Here is a 12662-nt window from a genome sequence, read left to right as displayed (position 1 = left end):
GGCTCTTCTTCCTTGATGTACAGTGTTTCTAAGTTGGTAAGGCATTTGTTGTCAGGGTAGATTGTGATAATTTCTGTGTTTTCTTCTAATATTTTTCTTGTTAGGTGCAACTTCTGCTCTTTCAGATGTTTCTTTGGGGTGCCTAGTGTGAGATGATAGCTGAGGCATCTGGACAACTTTACTGTAGTCATGCCGACATATGTGGAGGGGAGGGCTTCACAGGTCCCCTATTTATAGGTGAACCTGTAGATGACATGTGATTGTTGAAGATGTTCTTTCATTTTGCTACACTTGTTTCCAAGGAGCAGATGGCTTGTTTTCTTGTTTTTCTGGTAGATTATCAAGTTCAGACATTTTTCCAGGTCAGTTGGTGTGGTGTTCTTCAATATTTGCTTCATTATTCTTTCTTCTTTGTAGGCACTGGTGTACTGTGCTCTGTAGAATATGTCAATGGCTTCTTTTTTCTCCTTCATAGCTCCTTCTCCTCCCTGGTGCCAGCAGTCAATAATTCTCTTCATCTGGTTGTCTGCGTCTTTTTTGTTGAAGCCGTTGTTTAGTAGCACTTGTGTACAGCGTTCTATTTCTTGATGGACTCGCTTCTACTTGCTACAATGAGTGATTGCTCTTCATATATATGCTACAATGGTAGAATCCCTGTATCATGTGAAGCCCTTGCTCTTCCCATTCAGGCAGTGGCCAAGGTTTGTGGGTTTCATGCAGACATCAAGAACAGCAATGATACAAGGATTCTACCATCATAACATATATATGAAGGGCAATCAATCTTTGTAGCATGTGGAAGCAAGTCCATCAAGAGGTAGAGTGCAGAGAGGAAACACTTCACAAGACTTTTGATTTGCTTGTGCTGGACACACTTGCCCCCAATCAGCGGCCACCTTGCTGGGGAGCACGTTTACTTTACTTATTATTTTTTATTTCATTTTCTGATGTGTCCAAACTTATGGGCTACCCTGTCTTGTATTTCTTGATTCACATCGGCTGAACATGTTGAGAATTCAATGCTACACATGTAACAAAAACCTCAGGGTCTTGTAATTTAGGTAAATAAAGGTCATATTTACTGTACAAAAAATGCATGCTTATCATATGAAATTTAAGATTAGAAGGCATGACACCTGAAATGATTGGTGCCTTCTTGGTGTATGTGTGTGTGTATGAGTATTTCTGAGTAGCATTATGCATAGTGGTGCACTGTTCATCAATTTCAATTAGTACTGGAGACCACATGGCACTAATAGCATTTTTTTATGAAATTGTATCATTGTCTTAAAAATTGAAAAATATCATAGAAAATAATGAATGGAATACTCTGGCACCAGTGCAAAAGTTGAATTTGATGCAATGCAAAGCATCTCACCTCAACAACTTCTAATAGGCTCTGCGCAGTGGAAGTCACTGGGGATTTTCAAGAATGTTTTCAGGATATTGATAGTTTAACAAGGATTCTGCATTGTGAATTGAGGGAAAAAATGGAAGCTAAACTAATCACCTATCTCAGTAGATTTTGAAAATAGTCCTAATGAAAATCCAAAGTGTGTAACGATTAGGGATGCACCGAAGTCTATCTGTCCAGATAGCCGACTGAATATTGACTATTATCACTATTATCTGGTAATCAGTATCCAGCTGGATATTTTTCATATCTAACTGGATGGGTTGCATAATTGCAAGAAAAAAATAGCAGTCAACAGTTAGCTTGAAGTATCAGAATACCAAGAGAAACAAATAAAATCTAATTACTACATGGGTTAAAGGAAAGAAATGTATTTGTCACAAAAGAAACTTTTTTTTTATATAATGACAATAGGAGATCTATGATCCACAAATTCTATTTGCACTTTAAATTCAATGGAAGAATTTCTGCCATTGTGGTGAAGAAACAGGAGCATTTCTCTTCTTTTTGGAAGTCAGACAGCAGCCTACTACCCACAGTACACCCACATTTTGGAGAGCACAGCCGTAAAAAGGGAGCATGCCACTGCTCCCGCGGTTCAGCCACTGGATAAAAGATGGCCTGAAGATTGATTGTCCTTGATATACCATCACTTAACACCCAAATTGATCTCAAATCAAATAAATATAATTGATAACAGGTCTACATAACATATTTAGGAAACTATAGTGTAATTTTCATACTATCAGACTATCAATTCTTTCTTATTTTTCATCGAATATGCAAAAAAAAAAACTAGTGTGAATTTCCATAGCTCAACCCTGGAGATAGAAATGTTTTGGGTCTATCTGCTGATCATAAGCACTGCCCACAGACTCAATAAGCTCTGCCCAGTGGCATCCCTTGCCTGGATGGGGACAGCATGGTAAGGCATCTCCTGTCATAATAACTCCATGGGAGATAAGCACAAGACTAAGAAGCTGAACAGAAGGCTGATTGTTAATATGGCCCCAGCCCCATTCCCTGTCCCTCTCAGTGACCCCCATCCAATGCCCTGCCACCCCTTCCTGCCCTACAGCAGTCCTCCCAGAGGGGGTGGTTGACAAGAAGTAGTATGGGCGACACATCCCTGGACTACCTGTGGCTTGGCTCATTGCCCTCCTGCAGTAGGTGAGAGTCTGTGTGTATATGTTTTCTAAATGTGTTTTGCCTAAATATATATTTCTCTTACAGGGAGAGTGGGTGAAAGGAAAGTGAGTGTGAAAGGGAAAGGGTTGTATTTAAATGTTATATTAATATTATTCTTTTCTATGTATTTTTATTTATCTCTCCTGCAGCAAGAGAGAGAGAGAGAGAGAGAGAGAGAGAGAGAGAGAGAGAGAGAGAGAGAGAGAGTATGTGTGTGTTTCATTGTTATTATTCAGAGGGTAATTAATATAAATATGCTTATATGTATAGATAAAATGTATACTTGTGTACACAGGATGTTCGAGTTATGAACAAGATACATTCCAGAAGGCTCCTCATAAGTTGTTTTGCTCATAACTTGTCATCATAACTTTTCAGTACACACACACACACACACACACACACACACACAAAAAAAAAGTATCATAAGTTCCACACACAATGTAATGCCTACTTATTTGATACTTGATACCATGAGAGAGAGAGAGAGAGAGAGAGAGAGAGAGAGAGAGAGAGAGAGAGAGAGAGAGAGAGAGAGAGAGAGAGAGAGAGAGAGAGAGAGAGAGAGAGAGAGAGAGAGAGAGAGAGAGAGAGAGAGAGAGAGAGAGAGAGACCTACGAGTACATTGTGCGGCCTGCAAGAGGATGGTGATGACCTGCCGGTGGGCCGTAGGGAGGTGGGAGGAGGACCTGCGGTGCCAGCTAAGAGGCCCTGGAGTGGGCAACAAGACTTGGTGGTCCCTTGTTAAGGGCAGACAGGGCCTCCACTGTCAAGACCCTGTCCCTCCTCTCACCAGGCCCAACGGAACAGTGGCCACCAGCAGCAAGGACAAGGCCCAGCTGCTGGCCACCCTTTTCGCTGGGAAGATGGAGGTGGACGACCCTGAAAGGTCACCGCCTCTTCTGGAGCAGCAGTGCAGAGAGGCTGTAACCCAGGTTGAGGTGACGCAGGGGCTTGTCGAGCGTCTGCTGCAGGGGCTCGATGTACAAAAACCTACCAGTCCCGACAACATCAGCCCGCACGTTTTGAAACAGTGTGCCTGCGAGCTGGCTGTCCCCCTCCCCACAGTCTTCTCTGCCTGCTTACGGGAAAATACCTGGCCCTTAGTGTGGAAAGAGGCCCACGTAGTTCCCGTACACAAGAGGAGCTCCAGGTCTGACCCCAAAAAATTATCAACCCATCTCCCTGCTCTCTGTGGTGGGGAAAGTGTTCAAGAGGGTGGTGGCAGATGTGGTGTGTCGCCACCTCCAGGACAATTACCTCCTCTCGGACCAACAGTTTGGGTTCAGACCTGGGTGGTCCACCTCATGCTCCTCACCGGGGGCTGGCAGAATGCCCTTGACGGCAGCCTTGACACTGTTGTGGTGGCCCTGGATATAGTGGGCGCCTTCGACAGGGTCTGGCATGAGGGCCTTCTGGAAAAGCTGAGGGCAAAGGGGATCCAGGGTGACCTCCTTCAGCTCCTTGGCGACTCCCTCCAAGGAAGGACCCTCCAGGTCATTATCAATGGGCAAGCATCTGAGTCCCTCCCAGTGAGAGCGTCAGTGCCACAGGGCTCGGTGCTGGGGCCAGTCCTGTGGAACATCTATGTGGACGATCTTCTCCAACAGCTGCCGGTGGTCTCAGCTTATGTTGACGATTGCACTCTCTCCTGTACCTACCCTTGACACGAAAGTGTGCGTGCTTCTGAAGAGATCAATCAGCAGCTTGGGGTGATACAGGAGTGGGGGGCACGCTGGCAGGTGACCTTTACTCTGGAGAAGACACAGGCAATGGTAGTCTATCAATCCCCCGCTGCTAAGCCAGCAGTGGAGGGAGGGCTCCGCTTTGGTGGCCTTCCTCTCAAACTCCAGGAGCCCGTCAAGATTCTGGGGGTGGAGGTGGATCAAGGGCTGTGATTTGACCACCACATCAAACACATTGCCCTTAAGGCCTCACACCGAGTCTCCTCCTTGAGGAGGGTGGCCAACTTGCTTGACAGGAGAGGGAGGCTCTTGCTCTACAAGGCCCAGATCCAGCCTTATTTAGAGTATGCCGCTTTCTCCTGGATGTCCTGTGCTGCCACACACATCAACAAGCTCAACGGCATCCTGCGATGGGCGCTGCGACTGGTGGAAACAGTAGGTGCCCCAGCCCATCCTGAGGCTCCCATCGACATGCTAGAACACCGCAGGGACGTGGCGGCCCTTGTGGTGTTCCACAAGGCACAGGTGCAGGGTGTGCCACATCTGGCGGGACTACGGCTGCCCACCAGAGTCACCTCGCAGGACACGAGAACGGTGTTATCCAGTGGTGACTCAGTGGAAGTGCCGCGTTCCCGCTCCAGCCAACACCATCGCATCTTTTGGGGGCGAGTCTCCAGACTGTGGAATGTCTTCGCATCCTCTGTCCCTCATATCAGGGGGATAGATACCCAGGACACGAAGTTAGCAGCACACCACTGGAGGGGCTCGTTCCCAACCCCCCTGCTAACAATATTAGCATAAAGCCATAAAGAATGTATACACATGTATATATCTTTATATTTATATTTGTGTGTTGTGTCCCACCCCTAAAATAGGTTGCACATGGCAGTGCGCCTTCGGGTGATAATGTACCTATGTTTAAATAAGAGAGAGAGAGAGAGAGAGAGAGAGAGAGAGAGAGAGAGAGAGAGAGAGAGAGAGAGAGAGAGAGAGAGAGAGAGAGAGAGAGAGAGAGAGAGAGAGAGAGAGAGAACACCTTGCCTTATGGGTGATGTGATACTACTGAGTAGTGACAGGCTTGAGGCTTCTGCCGAACACAACACTCAAGTAAGCAAAGCATATGACCTGGGTTAAAATGAGTTGTCTCTCTCTCTCTCTCTCTCTCTCTCTCTCTCTCTCTCTCTTTCTCATGCACATTTCTCTCTCTCTCTCTCTCTCTCTCTCTCTCTCTCTCTCTCTCTCTCTCTCATGCACATCTCTCTCTCTCTCTCTCTCTCATGCACATTCTCTCTCTCTCTCTCTCTCATGCACATTTTTTTCCTTTCTCCCTCTCTCCCTCTTTGGTTATACATGCCTTTATTCATATAACTTATTGAGATGGCTGGGTGAAAGCATAAGACAGGTTTGTTTGCCTATTCGTGGACTTAATATAATGGAGCAGGCTTTCTACACCATACAGCACAACCGTCTCATCTCTATGCCTCTCAAGAGGCCAACTGGCAGAGGTCAATATGCTGTGAAATCTCAAGCCAGACTCACTGCAATGCAGTACAATAAGTTTTTGAATTAAATAAAAATTTTAAACTAGCATCTCAAAATAAACTGCTACCTGGCCTGTGTCCTGGGGCAGTGGGTGACCCTTAACTATGCTGCTGCACTGTGTGAGTAGTGGCAAAGCGGCATACTAGGTAGGTATGGCGCATAGTGCCAAATTTGAACTTTTGGTTAGCAAAAAGGGAACAATATTGAGAGCACAATTTGATTTTGCAAGTAGATTGTTCATATCTCTGAACATTTGTTACTCGTTACCTCGTAACTTGGGTAACTTGCTGTTGTAGTCGTTTAACAGATCATTTGCATATATTTGATGTTTCAAGGTGGTGACCTCTCACCGTCACCAACACAAGGTGGTAATGTGGCAGCCTCCCGCCCTCACCAACTCAGTGTGAGGCGCTGGCTCTGTACGCTCGCCACCTGTGATGGGGTAATCGCTTATTCAGTGGGAAGTACTAGACATTTCTGTCATTTGTTTTGTGTTAGTAGCACTATCAGGTAAGTTACATATTGTGTTCATTATAATTAAGGGAGATTGAGTGTTGTAATAGTTGTACATTGTTAGATTTTTATCGATATACTGTGGGAAACTGATGTCTTTTTTTTCTGTGCATAAAGCTTTCTGGGACATAAGTATTATTGTTAATGTAGGCATTGCATTGCAGTGTTTGTGCAAGCTTGGAGTCATGACTGTGGTGAATGTGGTTCAGCGGTGAGATTGATTGATTGATTGATTGATTGATTTATTGACCACAGGGAAGTACACACATATAAACACATTAAAAAATAGTCCAAATTACAAATATACAGAGGAAATTTTTGCAACTACGATATTGAAAATATATCATTGAAAATAAAATCTGTTGCATAAAAACAAAACACAACTCATAAAAACCTGACATAGCAACCAAATAAAAACAAGACACATTATAAAAATAAAACAGCAGAATATAAATAATTAGACAAAAAATTCATTGAAAATATTTAAAAGCCATAAAAGACATGCGTAAAAACTAAATTGTAATTCTATACGTTTATATATAAAAAAAACAAGAATTTATCCAAACAAACCCCTTTTTCTTTTTTATGCAAACACACATCCAACATTAATATAAAGACAATACTTCATGTACAATTCTACAAACATTTATATAATCAGATCTATCAACAAATAAATTGCTAACTGTCGTTATATTACCTATTTCTTTCTCTAACGTGACTGGAAATAGGACAATTTTCAAGAACATGTATCTCCGTTTGAATCATACCACATGAACACAATCTTTCCTCCAAGGGAAGACGACCCCTTCCTCGCCGATTCCAGCGTCCTTTTTCAACTGCCAATGAGTGTGAAGACAGACGTAACCTTGTTGCATTTTACCAGTGCAATGATAGGGGTGGCACTGTGTGAATTCCATGCATGTTTTACATGTAATAATTTATATTTCTTTATGGTGAAATATTTCAATTCACTGAGTATTTTCAGTGGCAATTAGCTTGTGTTCCGATTATTTACCTACAATTGTTCCCAGGCTGGACGCTACACTAAAGGAGTTGCTTCCAGTGCTATTTCCCATCGCCTGGTGAAATATGTACCTTAGCCATCAATCCAGGAAAATGACAGACTTACATCACAATAAAGTAAGTTAGATTAGCAAATCCATGCACCACAATATGGAATCACATTGCCAGCATTTCAAACACAACTACATTACCATAGCAAACTATACATGGAAACCAATGGCCAACAAAATCAGAAAGCCATCATCTGACCAACCCAGTGATATCAACTACTACCCCTGACAATAAGTTGTAAATATGTTCTGTTTCCTTATCTTGTTACTCACCACTGATGAGTCAAAGGGAACATATTTTTCTGTGTACTGAACACTGTGTAGCTCATTACTGGGGGAAAGTCTTGAAGACCTTTTCTAAGGAGAAAGAAAGTAAAGTGTCAGAAGTGGAGATGAGCTTTCTCAAGAAGAAGACTTATTAGTAACCCAACAATGGTTCTTCAGATGTAATAAGCCATGGTAATAATGAATCTGCATTCCTCTTACCAGAACACTGAAGCTTGTATTATTGAGTTCCTCCAGCACCATTGGTTTGAGTAGGGGAGGAATCATGGTCAGGTGATTTACCTGTTGAGAGAGAGACAACTTGCCAAGAAGGGAATGTGGGAAAAAAAAAAAAAAAAAAAAAATGATCACATAAGTATTTTCAAGTATTGGGAATTATTATATAAATGGCACATTGTTCATGATGCCAGATTTAAGCAAGACAATAAGAAATATATTAGGAATATAATAATATAAGTAGACAAAATTTCTACCACAAACATGGAGCAAGTCTTGCAAAAGCTGGTGCCACTGTGTCCTCACCTCTCTTCTGTCTGCAGTATTTTGAACTTTCTGCAAATAGGAAGAATTATTAAATCGCAATTTGATGGTGGACTTTAATGGTGTGATTAGGAGTAACTTCTCTGTTCTTTTGGCATGGGTAATTACCTACCTGCATTCTGTACCTTACATCTGCAACACCTTCCATAACCTTCCTCATTCACTTTATTCCATAAAAGTTGTAAACAATTTTGTATCTTTCCCACATGCTTTCTGCATAACTGCCTTACTGAAAACATGTTTACTACGATTCATATTGCCTACCTGAATCATTCTCCTGCTTGGAAGTAGTGAAGGTACAGCATGTACACTGCAATGTTGTATCTTTTGCTATCGTCACATTAACTGCTCTTCTGATCTTGCTAACTGCATGCCTCCTCTCTTCCCATGGCCTCACTGCACAAGACTTCCTACTTTTTGTAAATTACAGGTAATTCAACTTTTACTGGAATCACTGGCTTGGTATAGATACAAATGACAGATGCTGGTCTGCTGGTGTTGTGGTCTGTTGGTCTTAATCCTTGTGGATATTTAGGAGGCTCTGTAGAGAGGACTGCTCAGCTAGAGTGGGGAGACAGCCTAGTGGGGAAGCTGCCACAACCTGACCCTCCCCAGTGCATCCCCCAACACCTAGCAGACTCATGCTGTGGGAAGATGAGAAGGAGGGCAAAGGAAAAGTAGGAGGAGGAAGAACAAGGTAATGCAGGACAAAGAAGAGGAAGAAATAGTAGGAGGAGAAAAAAGAAAGAAAAGTAAGAGGAGGAAGAGGAAGGAAAAGTAGAAAGAAGATGAGGAAGAGGAAGAAAGAGTAAGAGAAGAAAGAGTAGGAGAAGAAAGAAAAGGAGAAAAAAAAAAGGAAAAGTAGGAGAAAGAAAAGAAAGAACAATTGGAGAAGATAAGAAAAGTAGGAAGAAGAAAAGAAGGGAAAGTAGGAGGAAGGGAAGGAAAAGTAGAAGGAAGAATAAGGGGAAGAGAAAGAGGAAGGAGGGAGAAGAGGTGATTAGAATGTACTTTCCTATCACAAACCCACATGCTCCTTACATTGTATTTAAATATCATACCTACTACAAATTCCATAAGTACCAAATAAAATACACACTTTTTATTACCAAAATTTAAAATAATAAATAAAAGAAATAATTAACTTTTTAATCAATACTAAGTTGAAAAGAAACAACTCAGACAATAAACTGTTCAAAACAAAGCACTTTTAATAGACAATGAACCATAATAAAAACACAACTCCAATAATTTAAAAAGTAGAGAAAACAAGACATCATTGTAAAGAAAACACACAATCATACCTAACCTTAATAATCCTGTAAAAGCACACAGTCACAAACACACAAACAAACATATACAATCTTAACCCTTTAAAAAACATAGACACACACATACACACATACACAGAGGATGCCAGACCAGATGGACATGTGTGGAGTTGCTCCAACTTCTGCCAAGTTAACATGCAGTCCCGGTGACCTGGTGGTTGGCAATGGGTAAAGAGCTGTGCTAGGTGTTGTCCTGTTTTTAGAACAGTGATGTGTTGACTGAGTTAAACAGTGCAGTGGCCAATGAGTGTTTGTAGGAAAATTTATGGAGAGCCAGCAGTCAGTGTTTATTTACAACTGATGATGTAAGGAGTTTTATCAGGTTCACTTCTAAAGAAAATTTAATTGGATATTATGAATGAAAAGCTGAAAGAATTAGAATTGAAGAATAGTCCTGTGATAGTGGAAAACCAGGATTTAAAGAAGGTATTATATAAGTGCACCCAGGGAGAGAGAAAAAAAATTTCCAGTGAAGTACTTGGGTCACATATAACAAAGTGGTGTATATCTTTACAGCTGCAAATGAATCAATCTTAACAATTATTATTATTTATATGTATATTAATCATTCATATATCCATCACACATGGGATGTGTTCACATATTCATTCCACATGTGCCCATGGCCAGCCAGTCTATTCTATTCTTAACCTTTCTCCTCCTTCTCTACCTCTCTAGGGAATTTCACATCCACTTCCAGTCCTTAGGGAAAACCCCTGCATTCACTTCTGAGTCTTTCCTTCTTGGTCACTGGCTAAAATAATGACCTCTCCCATTGGCTCTTTCACCTTATTTCCTGGCATTTCATTGGTCATTTCTTCACCCCAAAAACTCTAACATGATCCACTTAGCTCAGATAAATATAGCCCGCATGGTAGCTAGTCCTCCATCCCCATCTGAGAGTCAGTCACGAGAGTCTCAGTTCCATCCAGTTCCAGCTCAGTTCCACTCAGTTCCGGTCACGAGCAGTCAGTCTTGGTCACTCAGTCAGTTCCCGTCCAAGTCACATTCAGTCTTGTGAGACACTGCTCAGTCATCATCATGTGCAGAAGTTCATATCACTTCAGAGGGAGAGAACAATCAATCGTCACATTACAATCATCTGTCTCATCTCGAAACAAGTGTGTACATTCTCTCTATTATTAAATCAAGAAGAACTCTCATCATTTGTGTCTTTTACTCGCACACATCAACCATATCAACATACTACCCAGGACCTCCTCGCTACTAACAATACCAAGCTCACTACCGGTCCTCCATGCTACCAACACACCAAGCTCCTCATCTGATCCAGCGGTGGCAAGCATCACCATCAACTGGGCAAGTATCTCATCTAAACCAGGAACAGTAGTGGAGAGATTACATCAACATCAGAACAACGTGGTAATTGCACAATTCGATACACAAATTGTTTGTTACTGAGATGTTGATTTTTATGAAATTTGTTGTTAAGGTAAGTTAGGATAGGTTTAGTTGGGTTAGGTTATAATTAGTTAGGTCAGGTTAGATTTGGTTAGATTAGATTAAGTTTAGTTAGGATAGGTTAGGCTTAGTTAGGTTAAGCTTAGGATTAGTTAAGATCCAGTTTTTTTCAAGTGTCATGCATGAGGACAAAACCACATTTTTCTGGTAGAAAAAGGAAAGAGTGACACCAAAGAAGCATGAGAGGGAGAAACAGGAAGAGGAGACTGCCAAGAAATTAGTTGGAGATGCAAGAAGAGGGAAGCAAGTGGGATGAAGAAATTAAGGAGGTGCATAGAATTGTTAAATATGTGGAAGGAGGGCACCGTCCATTAAAGTCATTAAGTTGCAAACTGTGGGAAAAGAAGTGTTGGCCAGAACATGGAAACTGGCAAGAAAGGAGCAATACAAATATGTCTTGGTGAAAAGAGAAATGACTGAACAAGATAGCTAAAGTAAATGAACTGCTGAATGAAGCCAAAAGAAATAAATGCTACCAGAACAGAGACAGGGAAGGAGTTTTACGGGAGAGTCATAGACATGAAAATAAAGAAGAGGTATGTGAGGGTGGCAAAGAGGGGAAGCAAGAAGTAAAATTGTCATACACAAATGTGAATGGGGTGACGTCTGCACTACTCGAGTTAAATGATCATTTGGAAGAACAACAAATCAAATATTATGTGATCACAGAAACCAAATCAAGTGATATATTTGGAAATCTCAACATAGCTGGAGGAAGATACAATATAGGGAAAAGAAATAGAAAATGTAAACAAGGTAGTGGAGTAATGTTGTTAGTGAAGAGGATTTAGTGGTTGATGAGGTGAAATACAGTGAAGGCAGTGAAGAGGTGTTGAGGGTGGGAATAGAGAGAAGAGAAGAGATTATGCACTGGTATATGATCCACCAAAAACAAAATTATGGAGTACTGGGGATTATGAAAAAAATGTGAACAGATATAAGTGAACATGTTGAAAGTCTGATTGCATAGAGTGACAATATAGTAAACAATTCATGCAGGGAAGCCATAGAACACCTGACATTCTGATCTAAAACTTTTCATTGGGACAGAGCAAACTTAGTATTCATCAGTGTCTCAAAAACTCAATTCCTCCATCTATCAACCTGACACAACCTTCCAGACAACTATCCCCTCTTCTTCAATGACACCCAACTGTCCTCCTCTTCTACAATGAACATCCTCAGTCTGTCCTTCACTTATGATCTAAACTGGAAACTTCACACCTCATCTCTAGCTAAAAACAACTCCTAGGAAATTAAGCATTCTGAGACGTCTCTGCTAGTGTTCCTCACCCTTCTAGCTGCTAAATCTGCACACTACAGGGGCCTTATCCGTCCATGTATGGAGTATGCTTCATGTGCTGGGAGGGGGGTGGGGGTATCATACCACTCTTCTAGACAGGGTGGAATCAAAAGCTTTTCATCTCATCAACTCCTCTCCTCTGACTGACTGTCTTCGGCCTTTTTCTCATCACTGCAATGTTGCATCTCTTGCTATCTTCTATCACTATTTTCATGCTAACTGCATGCCATCCCTCCTCCAGCAACCTCGCTGCACAAGACTTTCTTCTTTCTCTCACCCCTTTTCTGTCCACCTCTTTAATGCAAG

At 41.7% G+C, this 12662-nt stretch overlaps 1 protein-coding gene and 1 long non-coding RNA gene across 12 annotated transcripts in view; one reads left to right on the top strand and one right to left on the bottom strand.

Annotated features, from left to right (window-relative positions):
* Positions 1 to 12662, top strand: part of LOC135098426 (uncharacterized) — a 43883-nt gene that overhangs the window by 17180 nt on the left and 14041 nt on the right. The gene's annotated exons all lie outside the window — the stretch shown is intronic.
* The window catches only part of LOC135098424 (uncharacterized), a 32682-nt gene that overhangs the window by 7430 nt on the left and 12590 nt on the right, over positions 1 to 12662 (bottom strand). The window contains exons 4-8 of one of the 9 annotated variants that reach the window (XM_064000790.1): positions 9647 to 10632; positions 8505 to 8884; positions 8174 to 8252; positions 7902 to 7982; positions 7689 to 7772 (exon numbers count right to left, since the gene is read on the bottom strand). In XM_064000790.1, the coding sequence (XP_063856860.1) occupies positions 7689 to 7772; positions 7902 to 7982; positions 8174 to 8182 (174 nt within the window). In that variant the 5' untranslated portion in view covers positions 8183 to 8252; positions 8505 to 8884; positions 9647 to 10632. Of the gene's footprint in view, positions 1 to 6570; positions 7773 to 7901; positions 7983 to 8173; positions 8253 to 8504; positions 9340 to 9646; positions 10633 to 12662 lie in introns of those variants that run through there. The other 8 variants (XM_064000788.1, XM_064000786.1, XR_010266980.1 and 5 more) reach the window with 8 other exon arrangements.

The sequence above is a fragment of the Scylla paramamosain genome, unplaced genomic scaffold (genome assembly GCF_035594125.1).
Source record: "Scylla paramamosain isolate STU-SP2022 unplaced genomic scaffold, ASM3559412v1 Contig61, whole genome shotgun sequence".
In the NCBI taxonomy this organism is placed as follows: Eukaryota; Metazoa; Arthropoda; class Malacostraca; order Decapoda; family Portunidae; genus Scylla; species Scylla paramamosain.
This window is presented reverse-complemented; position numbering and strand designations above follow the sequence as displayed.